Source organism: Apteryx mantelli, chromosome 3 (assembly GCF_036417845.1).
Source record: "Apteryx mantelli isolate bAptMan1 chromosome 3, bAptMan1.hap1, whole genome shotgun sequence".
NCBI classification, from domain to species: domain Eukaryota; kingdom Metazoa; phylum Chordata; class Aves; order Apterygiformes; family Apterygidae; genus Apteryx; species Apteryx mantelli.
Window position 1 is genome coordinate 138797471 of NC_089980.1, and position 18834 is coordinate 138816304.

General features: G+C 58.9%; 1 protein-coding gene across 1 annotated transcript in view; it reads left to right on the plus strand.

Moving 5' to 3' along the window:
• The window catches only part of SCARA5 (scavenger receptor class A member 5), a 37068-nt gene extending 21239 nt beyond the window's left edge, over window positions 1-15829 (plus strand). The window contains exons 7-9 of the mRNA XM_067294886.1: window positions 6883-6930; window positions 13876-14067; window positions 15370-15829. Of these exons, the coding sequence (XP_067150987.1) occupies window positions 6883-6930; window positions 13876-14067; window positions 15370-15506 (377 nt within the window). The 3' untranslated portion in view covers window positions 15507-15829. The remainder of the gene's footprint in view (window positions 1-6882; window positions 6931-13875; window positions 14068-15369) is intronic.
• Window positions 15830-18834: the final 3005 nt, after the last annotated feature.

Below are 18834 nucleotides of genomic sequence, written 5' to 3' on the forward strand. Positions count from 1 at the left end.
AGAGCAAAGTAAAGCTCTCAGACCTGCAGCTCAAGGCAAGACGTTCTCTTGTAAAATTAGCGTGAGCTCTTAACCCAGCGATGCGGCACGCGTTCTTCTCCGGCTCTAATCTCTGTTATTTAGCACGTCTCAGTCTAGCTGACTCAGCTTTCCATGCTGTGTTCACGTTCAGCAGGCAACAGGGGCTAATTATGGGGACGCCTTCTCTTCGTCTGGCTCGTGTCCCCCTTCAGTGGTCCAAGGAGGCCATGGGCACTGCCACAGCAAAGAGACATTGCCCTGTCTATCAGCTGCAGAGGGCTAGCGTGGTTTGCAGCAGAGCTGCGTCCATGCAGCAGAGGCGGGTGAGAAGGTAGGATGTGGGGTGGGTGTGCAGAAAGGAGGTCCCCAAGCAATGCAGCACATGTTGTGGGTTGTGTGATGAGGAGCGGCTGTGCTACGCAGCAGCCTTCTCCCATCTGCAGCCCAGCTGCATCCAGCCAGCGGATTATCAGTGTCTGAGAGTTGGATACTTTCTGGCCCCCGTGCTGCAGGGTGGGAGATGCCAGGAGCTCAGTGTCCTCCAGATGGGAAGCTCCGTTCCAGACCAGGCTGGGCTGCATTGCAGTCCGTGCCATCAGGCAACAGTGAAGCACAAGCAAGACACGTTCCTGGTTCTCACCAACGGCTCTGATGGCAGCCTCCACAATTCGCCTCGTTCTTCTCATACCAAACATTACTACAGCGCTGGAGGGGTTTCAGGAGGAATTACCATCACTCCCGCTAATGACTGATCCTATTTCCCTTGAGCCGTTACTGCTGTAATCACCTGGCTTACTGACGTGATGGCTCTATTTATGCCATCGGTCTCCCAGTCATCCCAATCTGGACATTAGCTGACCTGCCAAGACCCATTTACTGATGGAGATGGCTCTGCAGGCCACACGGCTGGTTAGTTTGATATTTGTGCACTGCTTTGTGGTCTAGAAGCACTCAACACTGCTTTTTCCATCACCCCTTCTCATTCAGCAGAAGGGAGCCCAGTGTTTCTGAGCTGGTGGAGCCTTGGCTCCCAGTCTGCATCTGTCTTGTGCCACCCAAAGTGGAGGCCGCTGTCAGAGCAAAGAGCCTTACGTGGCACGTGCTGTGGGGATGAAAGAACAAAGAAACTGCAGTATTTCAAGTTTGTTTTCCTGTTTTCCAATATCCTCTCTCTGCCTTTTTGGAGATAATTCCAGCCCTTAAGATTGCAGTTTCCCAGCAAGGATATGGGTGTCCCAGGTGCAAGACTCTTTCCAAGCTGTGAAGAGCTAAGGCAAAAACTGTGGGGTAAAAACATCTGGCCCGGTCTTGCAGGAGGTCACAAAACCCCCTTGAAATGGGCTTGGGCAAGAGCCTTGCAAATCCGTGAGCGCTGCAGAGCCTTGCGCTAACGCGAGGGAGGTAGTGACTCCTCAAGCAATCAGTGGCTAAGATGTTCCTGGCAGCAAATCAAACAACTGCTGTGCTGAGATTCGCCAACCAAAACCACAGTGTACATTGGGTCTGTGGTTTCCTCTCTTTCCTTGGAGCAGAGGAAGGTAGGCTTTTCTCACTGGCTGATGCCAAGCAATGGCTTGACGAGGAAATTATAGCGAGAAGCATGGGCGAATTAAACTGTACTTCAGGCCCAGCCAAACACTCCCCCTCTCACTCTTGAAGCTGGTTGCTAAAGGCATTTTTGTTTTTCCCGGAGCGCCAGTGCCCGTGCGTGTGTCAGGAAGCGCCGGAGGCCTCAGCCTCGTAAACGCTGGTCTCTCGAGATGAGAGGCTGATCAGGACCAAACCCTGACAACCAGATTTGCCCAGCAAAACGAGCCCTGGGAGGAGATGCCTCTTTGGGATGGAGGATGTTGATGAAGTCATGCTTCAAGCTGGGGACTGCCTAGACCGCAAGGATGGAGCCCTTCCAAGACCCACATCCCTGCAAGCATCGGGGAGCACGTCGCCTCCCTCGCTCTTCCTCAGCCACCTGCGATGTCTCCAGCCACTAGCATGGCAGATGGGCAACATTTGCAACCTTCCTCCCAGCCGTGTTTGCTGCTGGTCCCACCAGCTCCCTCTGCATCAAGGGGTCCCTCCCTCCATGTCCCCTTTCTAACCCACCTGGACGAAGGTGGCCAGCAAAGCCCAGGGTTGGACATGTCTCATCCCAAGTGAGCCCCGGCTCCCGAATCAAAGCCTCCCTATCCAAACTCCCCGAGGTCAGGGGTGCTCGGGTAAAGGGGCTTCATCTCCACCGTTCTCCAATAAATAGCGAAACGCTCTGGCAGTGAGCACTGAGTTTCTACGGTTTATGGGATTCTCGGCAATTTATAGGAAACAGACACGGAGCGAGGCAACGGTCCAAGCCCTGGCTTTAAGGAAAGGCCTGTTTTCCTGCAGCACTAGTCTTACACTTCTATAGCAGCTTTCTTCTGAGTCTACAGTAACTATCAGCTCACTGGGAAATACAGCCTCTTCGGGGGGAAGGGACGTCAAGGCGGACGAGCCTCCTCGCCGAAAATCCAATTGCTGCTCATCCCGACAGCCTTGCAGGAGTGTTTCTGGCAAGTCTGGGTTCGCTTACAGGGATGGGTTGATCTGTTCTAGCGTTGACCACTGTGCACCAGCCCTTTCGCCTCCCGTGCGGCTGCTGCTCTTCCTCTCCACGACGGAGCAGCCGTTCCCCATCGTTTTCCATTTTGCTGTTTTCCTGCCCTTCGTCCCATCCTTCAAAATTACCCCAGTAAAGTATTATTTTCCTTGTTTCCAAACGGGGAAAATGATTTTGGAAAGTGACTGTAAATCAGCCTGCTTTACCCTTCCTCGGGGAACGTTGTACGGGGAACACGAGGAAACAGCAGTAAATTAGCCACAGAGGCGATTGCTAACCTATAGATGAATTCATGGCAAATGAGAGAAATCCTCTTCCTAAATCCCACGTGCAAGTAAGGAGGAATTTTCTCGCATGTTGCTGCAAACAGAGCACGTTTCTAGGTGTGAGCAGTCGCGTGGGATTACCTCTGCATTAAGAAGGGAGCAGCAAATCCGTCCAAGGTACATCAGTCAAAGCACCTTTAAAGTGTGCCTGTTTTCAAGGTCCCTTTCAGACCAGTGATTTCCATACACAGCATTGTTGAAGGAAGGAAAAATATTATACTTTCTGTTTCTTATGATTTAAATTCCATCTTACAGCGAGTGGAAGTGGGATTTAGCAGAGATTTCACATCTTCTGCAGGCAACAGTTCCCAACAGCGGTTGGACGTGACCCTACAGAGCCATCTGGGCTCAGTCTGTGTCTTTTGAACAACATCATCCCTCTCCCCACCGGGACCTGGCACAGAAATCCTCCTGGGAACTGCCCAAGGGATGGGACTTTGCTGACGGTACAGCAGGTTTGCAATTGCTCTTGGGGCTTGCTTGGGGCCGTTGGCACAGACCAGAGTCCAAGGGCATCCGGTCATGCTGCTCCACCGCATCCTGCAAACCTGGACTGGTTTGTCCAGAAAAAACAGGACCAAACCTAGACTCAACCGTGCTGATTTACTTGCAGTGAGAAATTGCCAAGATAGTCGCTGGATGAAGGCACCAGCCATCCCTCCTGGTGGGACCAGCAGCGACGCCAGCACCAGGGCTTTCCTCCTGGTCTTGCTGGATCTGCCCAGCTCCCGCGACTCCCTCATTTCCAGCTGGTGCCAGGTCTTGCCCTCAGCTAGGGAAGCTCCTGAGACCCAGCTGGGGCCTGACAGCTCGGAGAGCTGGGCCTGAACTGAAGGGACAGGCGCCAAATCGGATGGGAGCTGTGCCACGATGGGGCTGTCCTCTGCTCGCCGGAGAGCTTGTTTAGAAGAAAAGAGGGAAGGGAAGAAGGGAAAACCAGAAATGAAGGAAAAGCAACCAACCAAAGTCGAAGGGGAGGGATGGGAAATGAGGAGGAGAAGAAGCAGAGAAGCCACCCTCCGTGGGGGTGCTGGCACCTGCATTTTTGGGGTGAAGTTCAGCGTTTTTGCAAAGGCGTTTGAGCCATGCTGATGGAGAGCAGCAGGCAGCAGCTACGTGCTAATACTGATGTCTTCACCCTGCTGAGAGATGCAAGAGCAGAAGCAATGGGCTGGTGGCTCGGGAGACCCACGAGTGAGTACGAAGCGATGCACGAGGGAGAAGCCACTCTCTAACCCTCTCTGGAGTCGGGATCTGGAACGACTCCCCATCACAAGTGCACTGAAAGCATCCGAGCACAACCAGCCCCATGACCAGGCAAACACTAGGGAAGGAGGAGAGAGGCAATGGGAAATACTCCGCCACCGGCCGCTGCTGGAAGCAGGATGTTGGATGCACAGGAGCCACGGGCTGAGCCGGGGCGGCCGCGCCGCGCTCTTCCCTTCCCTATGTGCCTGTGACCTGCCCGGGAGAACTCGCAAAGGGATTTCCTCCCGGCGCCGCACGGGCACTGCAGAGGCTGCGGTTTGGAGCGGTCGTTTCCCCGGGTCTCCTCGTCCTACATGATCGCTATTTATTTGTTTGCACCGTAGCAGTAGGTCACTGGGACGAAGGTCTTTCCTGTGCCAGATGTATCTGAAGCTAAAAAAAAAAAAGCAGCTTAAAGCAGCTTCTAATGCAGTAGCGCAGGTCGGAGATGGGGAGCAAACGCGTACGTGGATTTTTTTTTTTTTTGTTGCGTTTATCAGCTTTGGCGTGCCCCAGGTCTGATCCAGAGTCCGTCAGAACGAATTTCCCTGGCGTTTCCCGGTTGCCCGAGCCGTGCGCCCAGCTCTGCCTTGTCCCGGCAGCGGCTGCGTTGGGACGACGCTGCGTATTTTGCACCTGCCTGGTTTTGCCTGAATAGAGACTTGGTGGCCTCGCTGGTATTTCAGCACTGCGGTATTTCACCAGCGGGATACTTGGCTTTTCCTCGGGGCTCCCAGGTGAGCAGTGTCCGGCCCTAGAGACTCGCGACGATGCATTTCGCCCGCTGGTTGGAGAAAGCCCTTGCCGGGGCAGGCAGAGGCTCGTCCCCCCCGCGGCGGTGGTGGGGATCCCCCTCGCCAACGCCGGAGCAGAAACGTGCTTGGCTCCGGCGCTGCGTTACGCTCCGGTTTCGCCTCGATCGTCCACGAGCCCTGCGGAGGGTCTGGCCGGCGTCCCGCCTCCGAGGCCGCTGCAAAAAAAGGGGGTTATTGCTGCCTTTTCTGCCTTTTGCCAGCTGTGCCTCAAAAAAAAAAAAAAAAATCTCTCCTTGGAGCGGTCGGTTATGGTTTTGCATTTAGTTTGCGCCAGGGTATTGATGCTCTTTGCCAGCCTTCTTGGCTGGATCCGACTTCCGCTTTCCGAAGGATGCCTCTTCACGTGCCTCTGCCTTGTTTTCCAGCCGGTCTGGCCTTTTAGCCTTGGCCTTTCCCTTAAGTGTTTCTAAGACTAACAAAACGTCCCTAAACAGCCTTCGAGCTTCCTGCCGTCGTTTGACCGCTGTCGTTGCTCCTTTCGCTTCCCCGCGGCGTCCTCGTTTCCGCGTTGTCGGAAAGCAGGAGCGGGTTCGTTTTACAAAGGAGCCGAATCGGAGCTTTCTTGCGGGGGTCCCGCGAAGCCGTCGCCGGCGTAAGCTCAAGCTGCGCTCCGTCCCGCGCGGGGGCTGTCGGAGTCTCCCGTTATTGTTGTTGCATTAGATAATTATATATATGATCATTGCGTTATATAACGCAGCTCCGATTTCTCTGATTTGTCCCCGTTGCGGTTTGCACGCGAACGGGACAAGCAATAACACGGCTGAGCTCATGGCGCAGCCTTCCTGCGGTCGGCACGGGGGGGATTTTCTTAGCGGTGGCTTTGCTTTAGCAAAGTGCTTAGCTCCATGCGCGCCGGAGCTGGGAAGCCGGGGAGCGTTTTGGGGAGGAATGCGAAAGCAGCGCGACCGCGTCTTTGCAATCTCTCGGTCGGAGCTCGCTCGCGCGCACGGCGACGCCGGCGTGTCCGACAGAGCATCGCCGGCGGGAGCCGGGGCGCAGCCAGCGTCACGTGCCGCCGAGCCGCATCCCTGGCCCCTCTCCCGCTGCTCTCTCTCCGGGCTCGTGTCATCTGGTTCCCATCACGGAGCAGGCTCCAGGCAGCTTTCCTCCATCTGACACAGCTGCGGCTGCCCAGGGGAGCAATCCCGGCTTCTCAGAGCCTCCAAGTTAAAGGGCAAGAATTTCCTGCACGCTTTTTTTTCTTTTTTTAATAAGAAATTTCTGCGTGCGTGTGTGTGTGTGTGTGTGTGTTGTTTGTTGTTATTACACGGAGACAAAAGAGGAGCATATGTCAAAGCGGGGCCCAAAAATCGCCCGGCCGCACCCCAGCGGCGCAGCTCGCAGGGGCTCGCGGGAAGCGGCCGCGCAGCGCCGTTCCCGGCGGCATCAACGCGGGAGCCGAGCGACGTACCCAGGCCGTGACGGTCCCAGCTGCTCCTTCCACCCCAGTTTTCTTCCCCCCCATCTTTTCCGTGCGGTGCAAACCCACGCCGGGCTCGCAGAGCTGGCGGGAGCCTTCGCGCCGATGCCCGGCGGGGAAAACTCTGCCACCGCCTGCAAGGAGCCGTGGTGCAAACCCGGCTGCTCAGAAACGCCCCCCCCGGCGGCTTTGCTCCTTGGCAGAAATGGGGTTTGGATCGGCGGATTGGCTCGTGAGGAAATACCGACTTTCTGCAGGAAGCGCCGCTGAGAGGGCGACCGCCCGGGTGGCCGCAGAGGAGCCATTTGCCGCTTTGTGCCTCAGTTTTCCCATCTGTAAAATGGGGGGATAAAGCCCTTTGGGGGCTACCGATGAACGGCGCTGTCTGGGAGCTGGGTAGCGCTGTGCAAAACCCATACCAAACCGATCCGCCTGACACCCTGCTCTTTCTCTTCGTAGGCGACCGAGGCCCGAAGGGCGAGAAGGGGGACCGCGGCGGCGACACGGGTAAGCGGGTGCGGGTCCCACCCCGGCGCCGTTCCCAGGACCCGCCGGCGAACCCCTCGGGAAACGCCGGCTGCAAAGGGCGCCAGGGGCAAAGCTTGAGCTCTCCAAGCGTCGTGTTTTCTGTCCGCGCAACGAGTCCGAGCCGCTGCATAAATCGCAGCAGCGTCGCGAAGCGCGGGAGCGGTCGCTAGGTCTCGTGGCCGAGGGGCTCGTTGCATCAAACCGGGAAAGGGGCCTCGTGCCTCCTCCGGGCGGGAAAGTGGGCTGAGAGGTCGTCGTCGTTACTGCTGTTTTTAAGCCCTTGGGAGAGGTGCGAAGGGCCGTGCGAGCAGACGGGTGGCGTGCGAGGGAGCAGGGCTGGGGCACCAGGAGCGGGACGTCGAGTCTTGCCCCCTTCCCGCGGAGCCCCTGCCTCCAGCGGGCATCTCCTCCGGGGCCGAAAGCAGCACGTGCCCGCCGATCCCCGGCAGCCCGGTGCTGGGTTTCCAGGCTGGCAACCGGAGAAGTGTCTGTGCCCTGTCTGGGGAAGGAGCCCGGAGCATGTGGAGCTGGAGCTGGAGGTGGTCTGCGCACCCGCTGGCGTGCTGCAGCCACACTATGTGGGCAGCTTGCACCTGAAACCCCGGAGATGCTCATGGTCTCCTCCGATCTTGGGACATCCCTCCTTCCCCACCTCAGATGTCCCTCCTCTTCACCTGAGTCATCCCTTCTTCCCCACCTGGGACATCCCTCCTTCCCCACCTGAGATATCCTTCCTTCCCCGCCTGGGACATCCCTCAGTTCCCACCTCAGACATCCCTCCTTCCTCACCTGGGACATCTCTCCTTCCCTTCCTGGGACACCCCTCCTTCCCCACCTCCCTGCAGGACCAGAGTGGGAGCAGGGGAGATGGAAAGGCAGAAGGGATGAGATGGCAGAAGGAGGTCAAACCAGCGATGCCCTGGGGCGAGAGGAAAGCTCTACATGTCGCGGGGAACCGAAGCGGGAGGTGAAAGAGGGTCTTGGTGGAGGGAAGAGGCAGGGCCTGGCAGGGCGTCCTTTGGGCGCTCTTCTTGCTCTGAGCAGCCCCATCCTGTGCCATGTGCCGCAGGCGCAGGAGGACACGGCTCCCTGGGAACAGACTCTATCCAGGTGGGCAGATCCAATGATGTGGGATGCTCCTGGGAGACACTCATCTCCTGCAATGCCCCGGCACATCAGCAAGCTCCAACAGCTCGGGAACAAGTGTCCCTGCAATGCCCGGAGTGGCGCAAACGGGCCGGCAGCTCCAGCACGGTGGGAATGCCAGGAGCAGCAGAGAAGGAGGCAGGGGACACCACGTTGGGGACATCCCAGCTGCCACCTCTCGAAGGCCTGAGATGCGGCCGCTTGGCCGTGTGCACACCAGACCCCAGGATGCCTCAGAGCTGCCTGTGCAGACCTGGCTGGAATAGCGTAGATCCCGGCTCCCGCACCCGAGGGACCCACGCGGTCCCAGGCTCTGGCATCTCTTGTAGCCACAGCGGGGCAACGCGCGGAGGAGATCCCACCTCTCCGTCCACCCACACCCCAGCAGGACCTTCGGTTTCCCGGTGGGGCCCCCCAAAAAACACTTAGCACATCCCAGAGCTTCGAGCTCTCCGGCTCAGCGGAGCAGAGCCGAGGCAGCCAAGGAGGCGGCGGGGCCGGCGCGGACCTGCCCGTCCCCTCTCCCACCCGGAGGCCGGTGCCGTGGAGGCGCATCTCTGGGTCGCATGGATCAAAGCTCCAACCGGGCGACCGGCACGCGGAGATGAAGGAGAGGCCGGGCAGCGCCAGCACCGAGCCTTCCTCCCACGGCGAGCGGGGAGCCGCGGCCCCGCTTCCTCGCTGGGGCAGATGGTCTCAATTACCAGGCGGGAGACGATATCTCGCCGCAGCTGCAAAGAATCAGGCCCTTGTTTTCGCAGCCACCAGGGCTCATTTCTCCTCTTTAGCTTTTCCTTCCTTGCTTGGCATCGGCTTTTCGGGGGCTGGCGGGGGAGCAGGCCGGGTGGGGAGGGGGGAGCTCGAAGCGTTTTGGAAGTCGCCGATGCGGTGAAAACAAGCACAGGGGAAAAAAAAAAGGAGCGAAGACCTCGGGGTTTATTGAGTACGATGCAAAGGGAAAGCTGGAAAACCCCGCGCGCCGGGATGCTGCTCCAAGGCGGATGGGGCCAGGCTGTGTCGCAGGCAGCGCCGAGCCCGGCACCGGGCTGCGGTGGTGGCTTCGGCTCGCCCGGCCGAGTCCCGGTCCCGAGGGCTGCCTACGCCGGGGAGGAAAGATCCCCTGGGATTCGCTGCCCTGGCGCTGGCTCTTTGCCCTACGCAGCCCATGCCGGCGCGCCAGAGCCGTCCCAGTTCTGCAGCTGCAGCAGCGCGGGACGTGCCGACGTCTCCGTGCAAATGCTTCGGAGCAGCTCCTGGCGAAGGGGCGACGTGTCCGTGGGCGCCGGTGCCGCTTCCGGACAGCCGGGGTGGCAGCAAGGACCGGGCTGGGCTGGGACGCCGTGGGCTGCAGCGAGAGGGGTCTGGGCACGGCGGGGCTGCGGGATTTGCTGTCACAGGGCATCGGCACCGCTTCGGTAGGAAAACCCTGGAGGCGCCGGGTTTTCTCAGCTGCTTTTAGCGCTATTACTAGTGCTCGTTAGAGGCTAAACGGAAGGGCCGCGGCCAGGGCTCGCGCCTGCTGAGCGCTGCCGCTTTCCTCGCAGCCCTCGCCCTGGCGATTAACGGGAACGTCCCAGTCCCACGCGAGCTTGGAGCAGCTGGGAGGAGGCTGTGGGGACAACCTGCAGTGATTCCTCTGACTCAGAGCAGGCTGGGACACGCCGGGGCCACGTTAGCTCCGTGCACCGGCTTCCCGCAAAACTATCCGCCGCCGCAGCGGGAACGGTGAGCCCTCTGCTCCAACCTGCCCCGCGTCCCCCAGGCTTCGTCTCGGGGACATCTGCGTGGAGGCACCTTGGTGGTGCAAAGCGAATGCTGAGCTGGTCCCTTTGGCCGGGGCCAGGCTGTGCCGGGTGGGCCAGGGCCAGACCTGGCATTAAGTAATTCCCTCGTGCAGTTGGTGGTTTCAGTGCACTAGGAAATTCCTCAGGGCTCAGTCGATGCCAGGATTATTAAGTACCTGGAATTAAGTGGCTGGTACCATCCTCCGGTCCTGAGCCCACCTGGGGCAATCTGGCACGGCCAGGCTGCTCAGCGCTCCCCTCCCAACGAGCCCATCCAAACCACCCTGTCCCCCAGTAATCCCTGCCCTGGGATGGGTTGGGGCCAGGCGTGTTGGCCCACGCCAGGCTAGGAGATACGTCCGGGGTGGGCAGGCTCGGGGCAGTGCTTGGTTAATGCATTAGCATGGCAATGTCTCCTCAGTGCCCTACTCTCTCTGCAGGCTAGCGACACCGTCACCTTCAGATTTACATCAGGTTTGGGCTGAGTCGCCCTCTGTGTCTCTCCATGGACTAGCAAGGGGCGCCCAAGGGACAAGGTGTAGTTAGAGCTAGGCAGGAGGACCCTGGGCTTCGGGACTCCTGCTCGAAGATGCATCGCTGCAGCCGTGCGAGGAGCTGGGCAGCCCTCGTTGGCAGCAATGTGCAGCTAGAAGCTGTGATCTCAGATGCACACGGATAGGACAGCCGGTGCAAGCCGGGAACCGTGCAAAGAGAGGTCGGGAAAGCATGGCTTGATTCGAGAAGCAGAAAGGCTGGGAGGGGACTGGGCTGCTCTCTGTAAATGCACAGATAAGAGGGCAGGGTTGAGGCCGTGGATGGAGTCAGAGGAGGAGGAAATGAGGATGTCATGATGAGGATTCGGTTCAGGTTGGAGGTAGGGAGAGGGCCTTGGACTGTCCGTAGCAAAGAGGCCCCCGAGAGGTCCCAGAGCCACTGCGTTTCCCGGTGCCTGGAGAGCAGAAAGGGCCCCAAGGCATCTCGGGGTGGCTTCGCCTTCGTGCTGGACCCGGAGCTCCCACCAAGCGTGACCGTGATGAGAACATGGGCAGGGGACACCAAACACCTGGGGCAGGTCATGTCATGTGGCTCGGTGTCTCGGGGTGAAGAGCAGGGCCAAAAACATTCAGATCCTGGGTTTCTCTGGCAGAATCCCGCTCTCCTTGCTCGAGGGGGATGGCTTGCTCGTTTGGAGCAGGGAGTCTGAACCGACTTGCGAGCAGGGGACATCAGTGTTGAATCAGGCACAAGCTTGGGTTGGCAGCAGCAGCTCACTTGGCAGCTCGAAGCGGTGGCCACGGTTGCGATGCACGTGTTCAGCCGAGAAGAGTCACTCCGTCCGGCCCTCAGATGACACCATCTCTGGGGTGATCCAAGGCAGCTGTTCAGCACGGCTCGGCAAAACTGCGCAAGGGCAGGGAGGAAATGTCCCATCCCAGATTGCAAACAGGTTTTTTTTTTTACCAGGACTCATTTGAGATGACCTGTGTAATTTATGGCTCCATTGCTTGAGAAAGGTTACACCAGTAGAAGGCCCTCTGACCCATCGGACCACTGCAGCTTTCCAGATGAGCCTCTCCTTAACGGCTCAGCCGGCCCCAAGACGGGGGGTTGTGCAAAATATCGGCAAGACAATTTAGAGACGACGTGAAATGTTTCTTGGCTCCTCTGTGAACCTGATGCTCTGCCCAGATCCAGAAAAACATGCTCAGGGTTTCCAGATCCATTCTTGAGCAGGTCCTGGAAGCGAGAGACCAGCGTACGCCGAAGCCAAGCAGGGCCTGCGCTTTCAGTAGGTCGTGGGAAGGGGTGGCCTTGCTCCAACTCAGAGTGAGCCAGGGAAGGGTTGCAAACCTGGAGACTGATACCATGAAGAAATTTTGCTTGGGTCCCAGCCAGCTGGCAGTACCAAAGCTGCTGGCAGTACCAGTTGCATCTCAGCACCGTGGGTCTCAAACGCTGCCCTGGTCTCTAAATGTCATGCTGCCTCTGCAACACCCACCCCGTGTCCCTCCGCTCCAGCCCAGAAGATGTGTCATGGGCTGGGACTCGGCTAGCTTTGCCCATCAAAAGGCAGGTGTTTAGGCTGCTATTCAACTTCGCAGTCTCTAACTTGTTTGACTAAGTTACTTAAACGAGTCTGAGCCAAACACAGAACCACAGAATCACAGCTGAGGTTGGAAGGGACCTCTGGAGATCATCTAGTCCAACCCCCCTGCTCAAGCAAGGTCACCTAGAGCACATTGCACAGGACCTTATCCAACACATCTCCTATGACCTCCTAGCATGAAGGAGAAGTCCCGGTTAACATGGATATTGAAGAAATGAAGTGTCAAATTTCACCCAAGTCTTTACAGCTCCCTCTGCAATGGTCACCTCTTGGCATCAAGGTCTTTTCACTTTGTTGTTTGCAGGACTGCCGTGGTCCACGTGCCAGCAAAAATCACAGGGCATGAGAAGTTGTTGCTCCTGTTTGCCTATGCTGCGAGGCTTCGGCTGGAAGGAAAAAGACAGGGACAGGCTTACAAGCCAGCGAGGGGAGGTTTAATTTAGATTTAAGGAGAGGCTTCCCCGCAATCCCCCTCATGGGCAAGGAGTGATTATGAGCAGCGGTGGAGGTGGAGCTGGAGGTTGGGCAGGGAGCAGGTCTCGGTGCCTGGCTGAGGGCCCTGCCCGCCGTATTTGCAGCAGTTTTGGCGAAAGGGTGGAAGCGGAGCGCAAGTGCCCCAGCAGCTCTCTCTACCTGGGGAACGTTCTGACTCTGGCTCAGAAAGCAAAAGTCAGAATATTTATGGCAGTCGAGGCAGAGACCTCAGTCTTACTGGAAATATTTCATGCAGCGATCCAAAACCCATTCATCTTAGCGTTTGAAAAGTAATGTCATTGAGCATTTCCAATGGGAATGTGTGTTTTGATAGGAAAAAAAAAAAAAAAAGCTGGCTTTGAGAAAATTTCCTTAAATAAAAATCTTCAACCAGCTGTAATATAACCTTGTTTCTGGGGAGCCCAAATTCCATCCTCGGATGCAGTCCCAGCACTCGGTGAGTCACAGGGCCAGTCCAGCTGCCTGAAAGCTATTTTCTCTGTTCAAATCCAACCCGTGTATAATCCCGAATAATGGGATTTGCGGGATGTTCACTTCAATTTGTTTTCTCAGCCCCGAAAGAGACTTTGGCTGGGCGGAGAGGAAGAACAATTGTGGTTTAATTTTGCTGTTGAGCTCCTCAGTCCTTCCCCTGTCAAATAAATCATGACTGCCCAGTGCTTCTCCCTGGCCAACAGAGAAGGAAGACCATGTGTGATCCCATGTGGTGCCAGCGGTGATGATGATGTGGAAGAAGAAGGAGCAGCGAAAGAAAGGGAATTGAGGGGTGGGCGAGCAGAGGGCACGAGGAAGAGCGTGTCCTCCCCCAGACTCGGCATTTGCGACCAACTCGAGCTTCCCCTCTTCTCCACAGCGTTCCCTCGGGCACGAAGTCAAGGTCCACCTCGGCAAGGTGGACTTGGTGCAGGGCTCTGAGGTCTCCAGGCTGGCTGGGAATATGCACCAGGAAGAGCCAGGCTGAGCTCGGCCCTCTCCATCACCTGCGATCCCATTTCCTCATCCTGCCTGGAGACTCTTCTCTGGCTTTGCTGCCATCTTAATCCTCCTTGGCGGTTGCTCGGACCTCCCTCCTCATTTCACACCTGAACTTCTCCCGTTGGGCTCGTACCGTCGGCTTGGGGTTGACTCCGGCTCTGTGCTGCGGTTGTGCATGCCGACAGGGACAGGGGCTGGATTTGGGGTCAGCAGCATTGCCAACGCAGGGGGACCAGCTCAGCAAACGGAGGCTGGTGGCCTTCAGCGGAGGGTGCACCAAAAGCCCACTTGGGTCTCCAAGAGATGGAGCCGTGCAGGGGTCCCACGCGCGGGCGCCGAGGGGAGACGCGGGGGTGGCCGGAGGTGGGCACGGGGCAGGCGGTTGGCCGCTCTGACATGTCTCTTCCTACGCGGCAGCCGCGGAGGAGGGGATGATCCGGCTGGTGAACGGCTCCGGCTCCCACGAGGGCCGGGTGGAAGTCTTCTACGACCGCCGCTGGGGCACGGTGTGCGACGACGGCTGGGACAAGAAGGACGGCGACGTGGTGTGCCGCATGCTGGGTTTCCGCGGGGCCGAGGAGGTGTACCGCATGGCGCGGTTCGGCCAAGGTAAGGAGAAAATAAACCAGGGACCTCCCCAAAGCGGCCGGCGTTTCCCCCGCGAGGAGGACAGAAGCTCTGAGGTTCTTCCAGGTTCTTCCTCACCGCCAGCCTTGGGCGTCTGCAAATATTTTGCCGTTTGCCTGCGGGATGCTGTGCAAGCGCCGTCCCGGCTCTCTCCCGGCCCGCGTTAGCTCCGTGCGGACACGCACGAGCTGACCTGGCTAGGAGGTCCTCCCCGGAGAGGGCACAGCCGGGGACATGGCTTTCAGGCTCCGGGTGGCAACGAGGCTTTTTGGTAGCGCCGAGCGCTGGTTGCAAAAGCCAAAATCGTCCTGCCGGCGGGATCGCGGCAGGAGCCAACGGAGCGGAACCATCCCGCGCCAGCCCCAGCGGCCCCCGGGGTTTCCTTGGGCAAACGCTTTGGTTTTTCAGCAGGACGCAACTCTCAATATCCATTTTCTCTTTAGAATAATAATAATAATAATAATAATAATAATAATAATAAAAGGCCTTTAAAAACCTAGCGGAAACGTCAGCAACGCTTTGGCAGGTGGAACGAAGGCCTTTGCCCCCAAACCGCTTGGTTGCGGTGTTTCTGCCTAGGCTAGCTCTCCTTCGGGTACTTTTTAAGGTTTTAGTTGCCTTTTTTTTCCAATTGCTTGGAGTTGCCAAGGAGCTGACGAATCCTGTATCTGTGGTCCCGGCCGTTCCCCCTTGCCAGAGGTCAGATCCGCCGCCCGGAGGGTTCGGAGCTGGCATTTCCCGGCTCGGCGGCTGCCTCCCGGCACGCGGAGGAGAGCGTGGGGCCGCTCGGAGCTAAGCGGACGGTGCTGGCTGCATCCTCGCGATCGCCGCCCCGGGGAGGTGGGACGAGGTGGGGGAGCTCGGCTTCCTCCTCGGCGATCCCAATGTCGGGAGGGGCCTGGGATGCCGGGAGAGCCGGCGGGCTCCTGCATGACGCCTAAATCGAAGCGACGGCGCTGCTTTCGGGGCTGCGCTCGGGCGATGCCTCCCTCGCCCGAAGCCCCGGGGAAAAGCTCTGCGCAGCGCAAAATCCTCCCACGGTCCGTGGGGAGCTGCTCCTCCAGCCGGAGCGGACGGGGATCCCCCAAACCCTGAAAGCAGTGGAAGAGGGTGGAGGCGGTGGAGACTTTCCCAAAGGATCTCACCTGGGTTTACGGCTGAGATTTACCTGGCTGAGTCTATCAGCAGCAGCCGCCTTCCCCTCCACGCGGCAGGGACGGCCGGGGCGAGCGGTCCCGTGGGAAAAGCTGGCCCCGGGGGCTCACGGCAGCGCTGTTTTTCCAGGCACCGGCAGGATCTGGATGGATGACGTCTCCTGCAAGGGCACGGAGGAGAGCCTGCTGCACTGCAGCTTCTCCAGCTGGGGCAAGACGAACTGCGGCCACGCCGAGGACGCCAGCGTCAAGTGCCTGGTGCCATGAGCCGCCGCGGCCAGGCGCCCGCGGAAGCACCAGCGCCGCGGCCGGAGCTGCGCGGGGCCGTGGGAGAGAGGGCGGCGCGCGGGAACGCGGGACCGCGGCGCGCGGGAACGCAGCCTTGCCCTGCTTGCCTCCCGCACGGCTTTGCCTTCCTCCCCGGCATCTGGCCAGCCCGGCTTCTTCCTCGCCCAAAGCCTCGGCACTGCTGGAGCGGACGGACGGACGGATGGACAGACAGACCCGCCGCCCCTGCGCCGCCCGGCTCAGCCCGGCCAGCCGCTGCTGCCTGCGCTTCCTCAAATGTTTTATTAGAGAAATAAAGACCTTTTTACGGTTGTTCAGCGGCTCTCGCTCGCCCGCCGCGGCTCCGGCAGCGCCCTCGCCGTCGCTCAGAAAAGGTGATAAAGCCATTTTCTTCCCGGCCAGCTGCTCCGAGCCGGCTCCGGGCAGCCCCGACACCTCTCCGGGCTGCTGCTCCGCGAGCCGCCTCTGCGAAGCCGGAGGAGGCACCGGGGCCGTCGGTTCCCCGGGCGACTCCCGCGGCGAGCTGGGCAAAAGCACGGCATTTTTGTCCTGCTGGAAACCCCGCGATGTCGAAATCTGGGTTTATCCCAGCCCCGTGCGGAAAGGGAAAAAAAACCTCCCGGGCCGTTTCCTGAAACCCAACGCCCCGAGCCGCGACGCTCGCCGGCTTTGCGGCCCCTTTTCTGGGCGCCGACGTTGCGACGGGTGATTAAGCCCCCCGTGACGGTCCCCAGGGGGGCAGATCCTGCCCTTGCGTCTGCTTTTGGCTCCCGGTTATATGCGATGTTTGGTCTCTACGGAAACTGTAATTCCAGCTGGGAAGCCGGCGGGCCGTGCAAACAGCAGCGTTTGCAGTATAGACGTATGCAGAGAGCCGTACGCCCTACGGGTTTGGGGGCCCCGATGCCCCCCCCCCCAGGCCCCCTCATGGGTTTGGGGACCCTGATGCACCTCCATATGACCCCCGATGGGTTTGGGAATCCCAAGAGACCCCCCCCCAAAAGGGCTTGGGGCCCCAATTCCCCCCCCATACTCCCTTATGGGTTTGGGGACCCTTATATCCCCCCGTAGGCCCCCCCTGAGTTTGGGGAACACCAAGAGACCCCCCCCCAAAGTCTTGGGGACCCAATGCCCCCCCCCATACGCCTTTATGAGTTTGGGAACCCCAATACCCCCCCAGACTCCCCAGAGGGTTGGGGGACCCTGGTGTCACCTGTATCCCCCCCGCCATGGGTTTGGTGGCCCCACTGCCCACCCTATACCCCTCTATGGGTTTGGGGACCCCTCCGAGGCCTTGGGGACCCCAACACCCCCCCATATCCCTCTATGGGTTTGGGGACCCCCAAGAGACCCCCCCCCAAGGCCTTGGGGACCCCAATGTCCCCCCAAACTCCCTTATGGGTCTGCGGACCCAATGCCCCCCCCATAGACCTCTATGGGTTTGGGGACCCCCCCGAGGCCTTGGGGACCCCAATGTCCCCCCCATACTCCCTTATGGGTTTGTGGACCCGATGCCCCCCCCATACCCCTCTATGGGTTTGGGGACCCCCAAGAGCCCCCCCAAGGCCTTGGGGACCCCAGTGTCCCCCCACACCCCTCTATGGGTTTGGGGACCCCCAAGAGACCCCCCCCAAGGCCTTGGGGACCCCAATGTCCCCCCAAACTCCCTTATGGGTCTGGGGACCCAATGCCCCCCCCATAGACCTCTATGGGTTTGGGGACCCCCAAGAACCCCCCTCAAAGCCTTGGGGACCCCTCTGCCCCCCTAAGGCATCAGGGGACCCCAGTCTTTAAAAAGGGCAAGAAGGAGGACCCAGGGAACTACAGGCCAGTCAGCCTCACCTGCATCCCTGGAAAGGTGATGGAGCAGCTCATCCTGGAAGCCATCTCCACGCATGTGGAGGAAAAGAAGGTGATCAGGAGTAGTCAGCATGGCTTCACCAAGGGGAAATCATGCCTAACCAATCTGATAGCCTTCTATGATGGAATGACTGGCTGGGTAGATGAGGGGAGAGCAGTGGATGTTGTCTACCTAGACTTCAGCAAGGCTTTCGACACTGTCTCCCATAGCATCCTCATAGACAAGCTCAGGAAGTGTGGGCTGGATGAGTGGACAGTGAGGTGGATTGAGAACTGGCTGAATGGCAGAGCTCAGAGAGTTGTGATCAGTGGTACAGAGTCTAGTTGGAGGCCTGTAGCTAGCGGTGTCCCCCAGGGGTCAGTCCTGGGTCCAGTCTTGTTCAACTTCTTCATCAGTGACCTGGATGAAGGGACAGAGTGCACCCTCAGCAAGTTTGCTGACGATACAAAACTGGGAGGAGTGGCCGATACGCCAGAGGGCTGTGCTGCCATTCAGAGAGACCTGGACAGGCTGGAGAGGTGGGCAGAGAGGAACCTCATGAAGTTCAACAAAGGGAAGTGCAGGGTCCTGCACCTGGGGAGGAATAACCCCATGCAGCAGTACAGGTTGGGGGTTGACCTGCTGGAAAGCAGCTCTGCTGAGAAGGACCTGGGAGTGCTGGTGGACACCAAGTTAAGTATGAGGCAGCAATGTGCCCTTGTGGCCAAGAAGGCCAATGGTATCCTGGGCTGCATCAGGAAGAGTGTTGCCAGCAGGTCGAGGGAGGTGATTCTCCCCCTCTACTCAGCCCTGGTGAGGCCCCATCTGGAGTACTGCGTCCAGTTCTGGGCTCCCCAGTACAAGAGGGATGTGGCACTACTGGAGCAAGTCCAGCGAAGGGCCACAAAGATGATTAGGGGACTGGAGCATCTCTCTTATGAGGAAAGGCTGAGAGAGCTGGGCCTGTTTAGCCTGGAGAAGAGAAGGCTGAGAGGAGATCTTATCAATGTGTACAAGTATCTGAAGGGAAGGTGTCAAGAGGATGGGGCCAGACTCTTTTCAGTGGTGCCCAGTGACAGGACGCGAGGCAACGGGCACAAACTGAAACACAGACACTTCCATCTTAACATGAGGAAAAACTTTTTCACTGTGAGGGTGACAGAGCACTGGAACAGGTTGCCCCGAGAGGTGGTGGAGTCTCCTTCTCTGGAGATATTCAAAATGCGCCTGGATGCGATCCTGTGCAATGTGCTCTAGGTGACCCTGCTTGAGCAGGGGGGTTGGACTAGATGATCTCCAGAGGTCCCTTCCAACCTCAGTGATTCTGTGATTCTGTGATTCTGTGACTGCGCTGTCCCCAGACCGCTGGGCCCCTTGGCCCCGCCCCCACAAGCCCCGCCCTCCCCTGAAAGCCCCGCCCCTCATCCGCAAGCCCCGCCCCTCGTATCCCTTCCGCCCCTTTCCGCC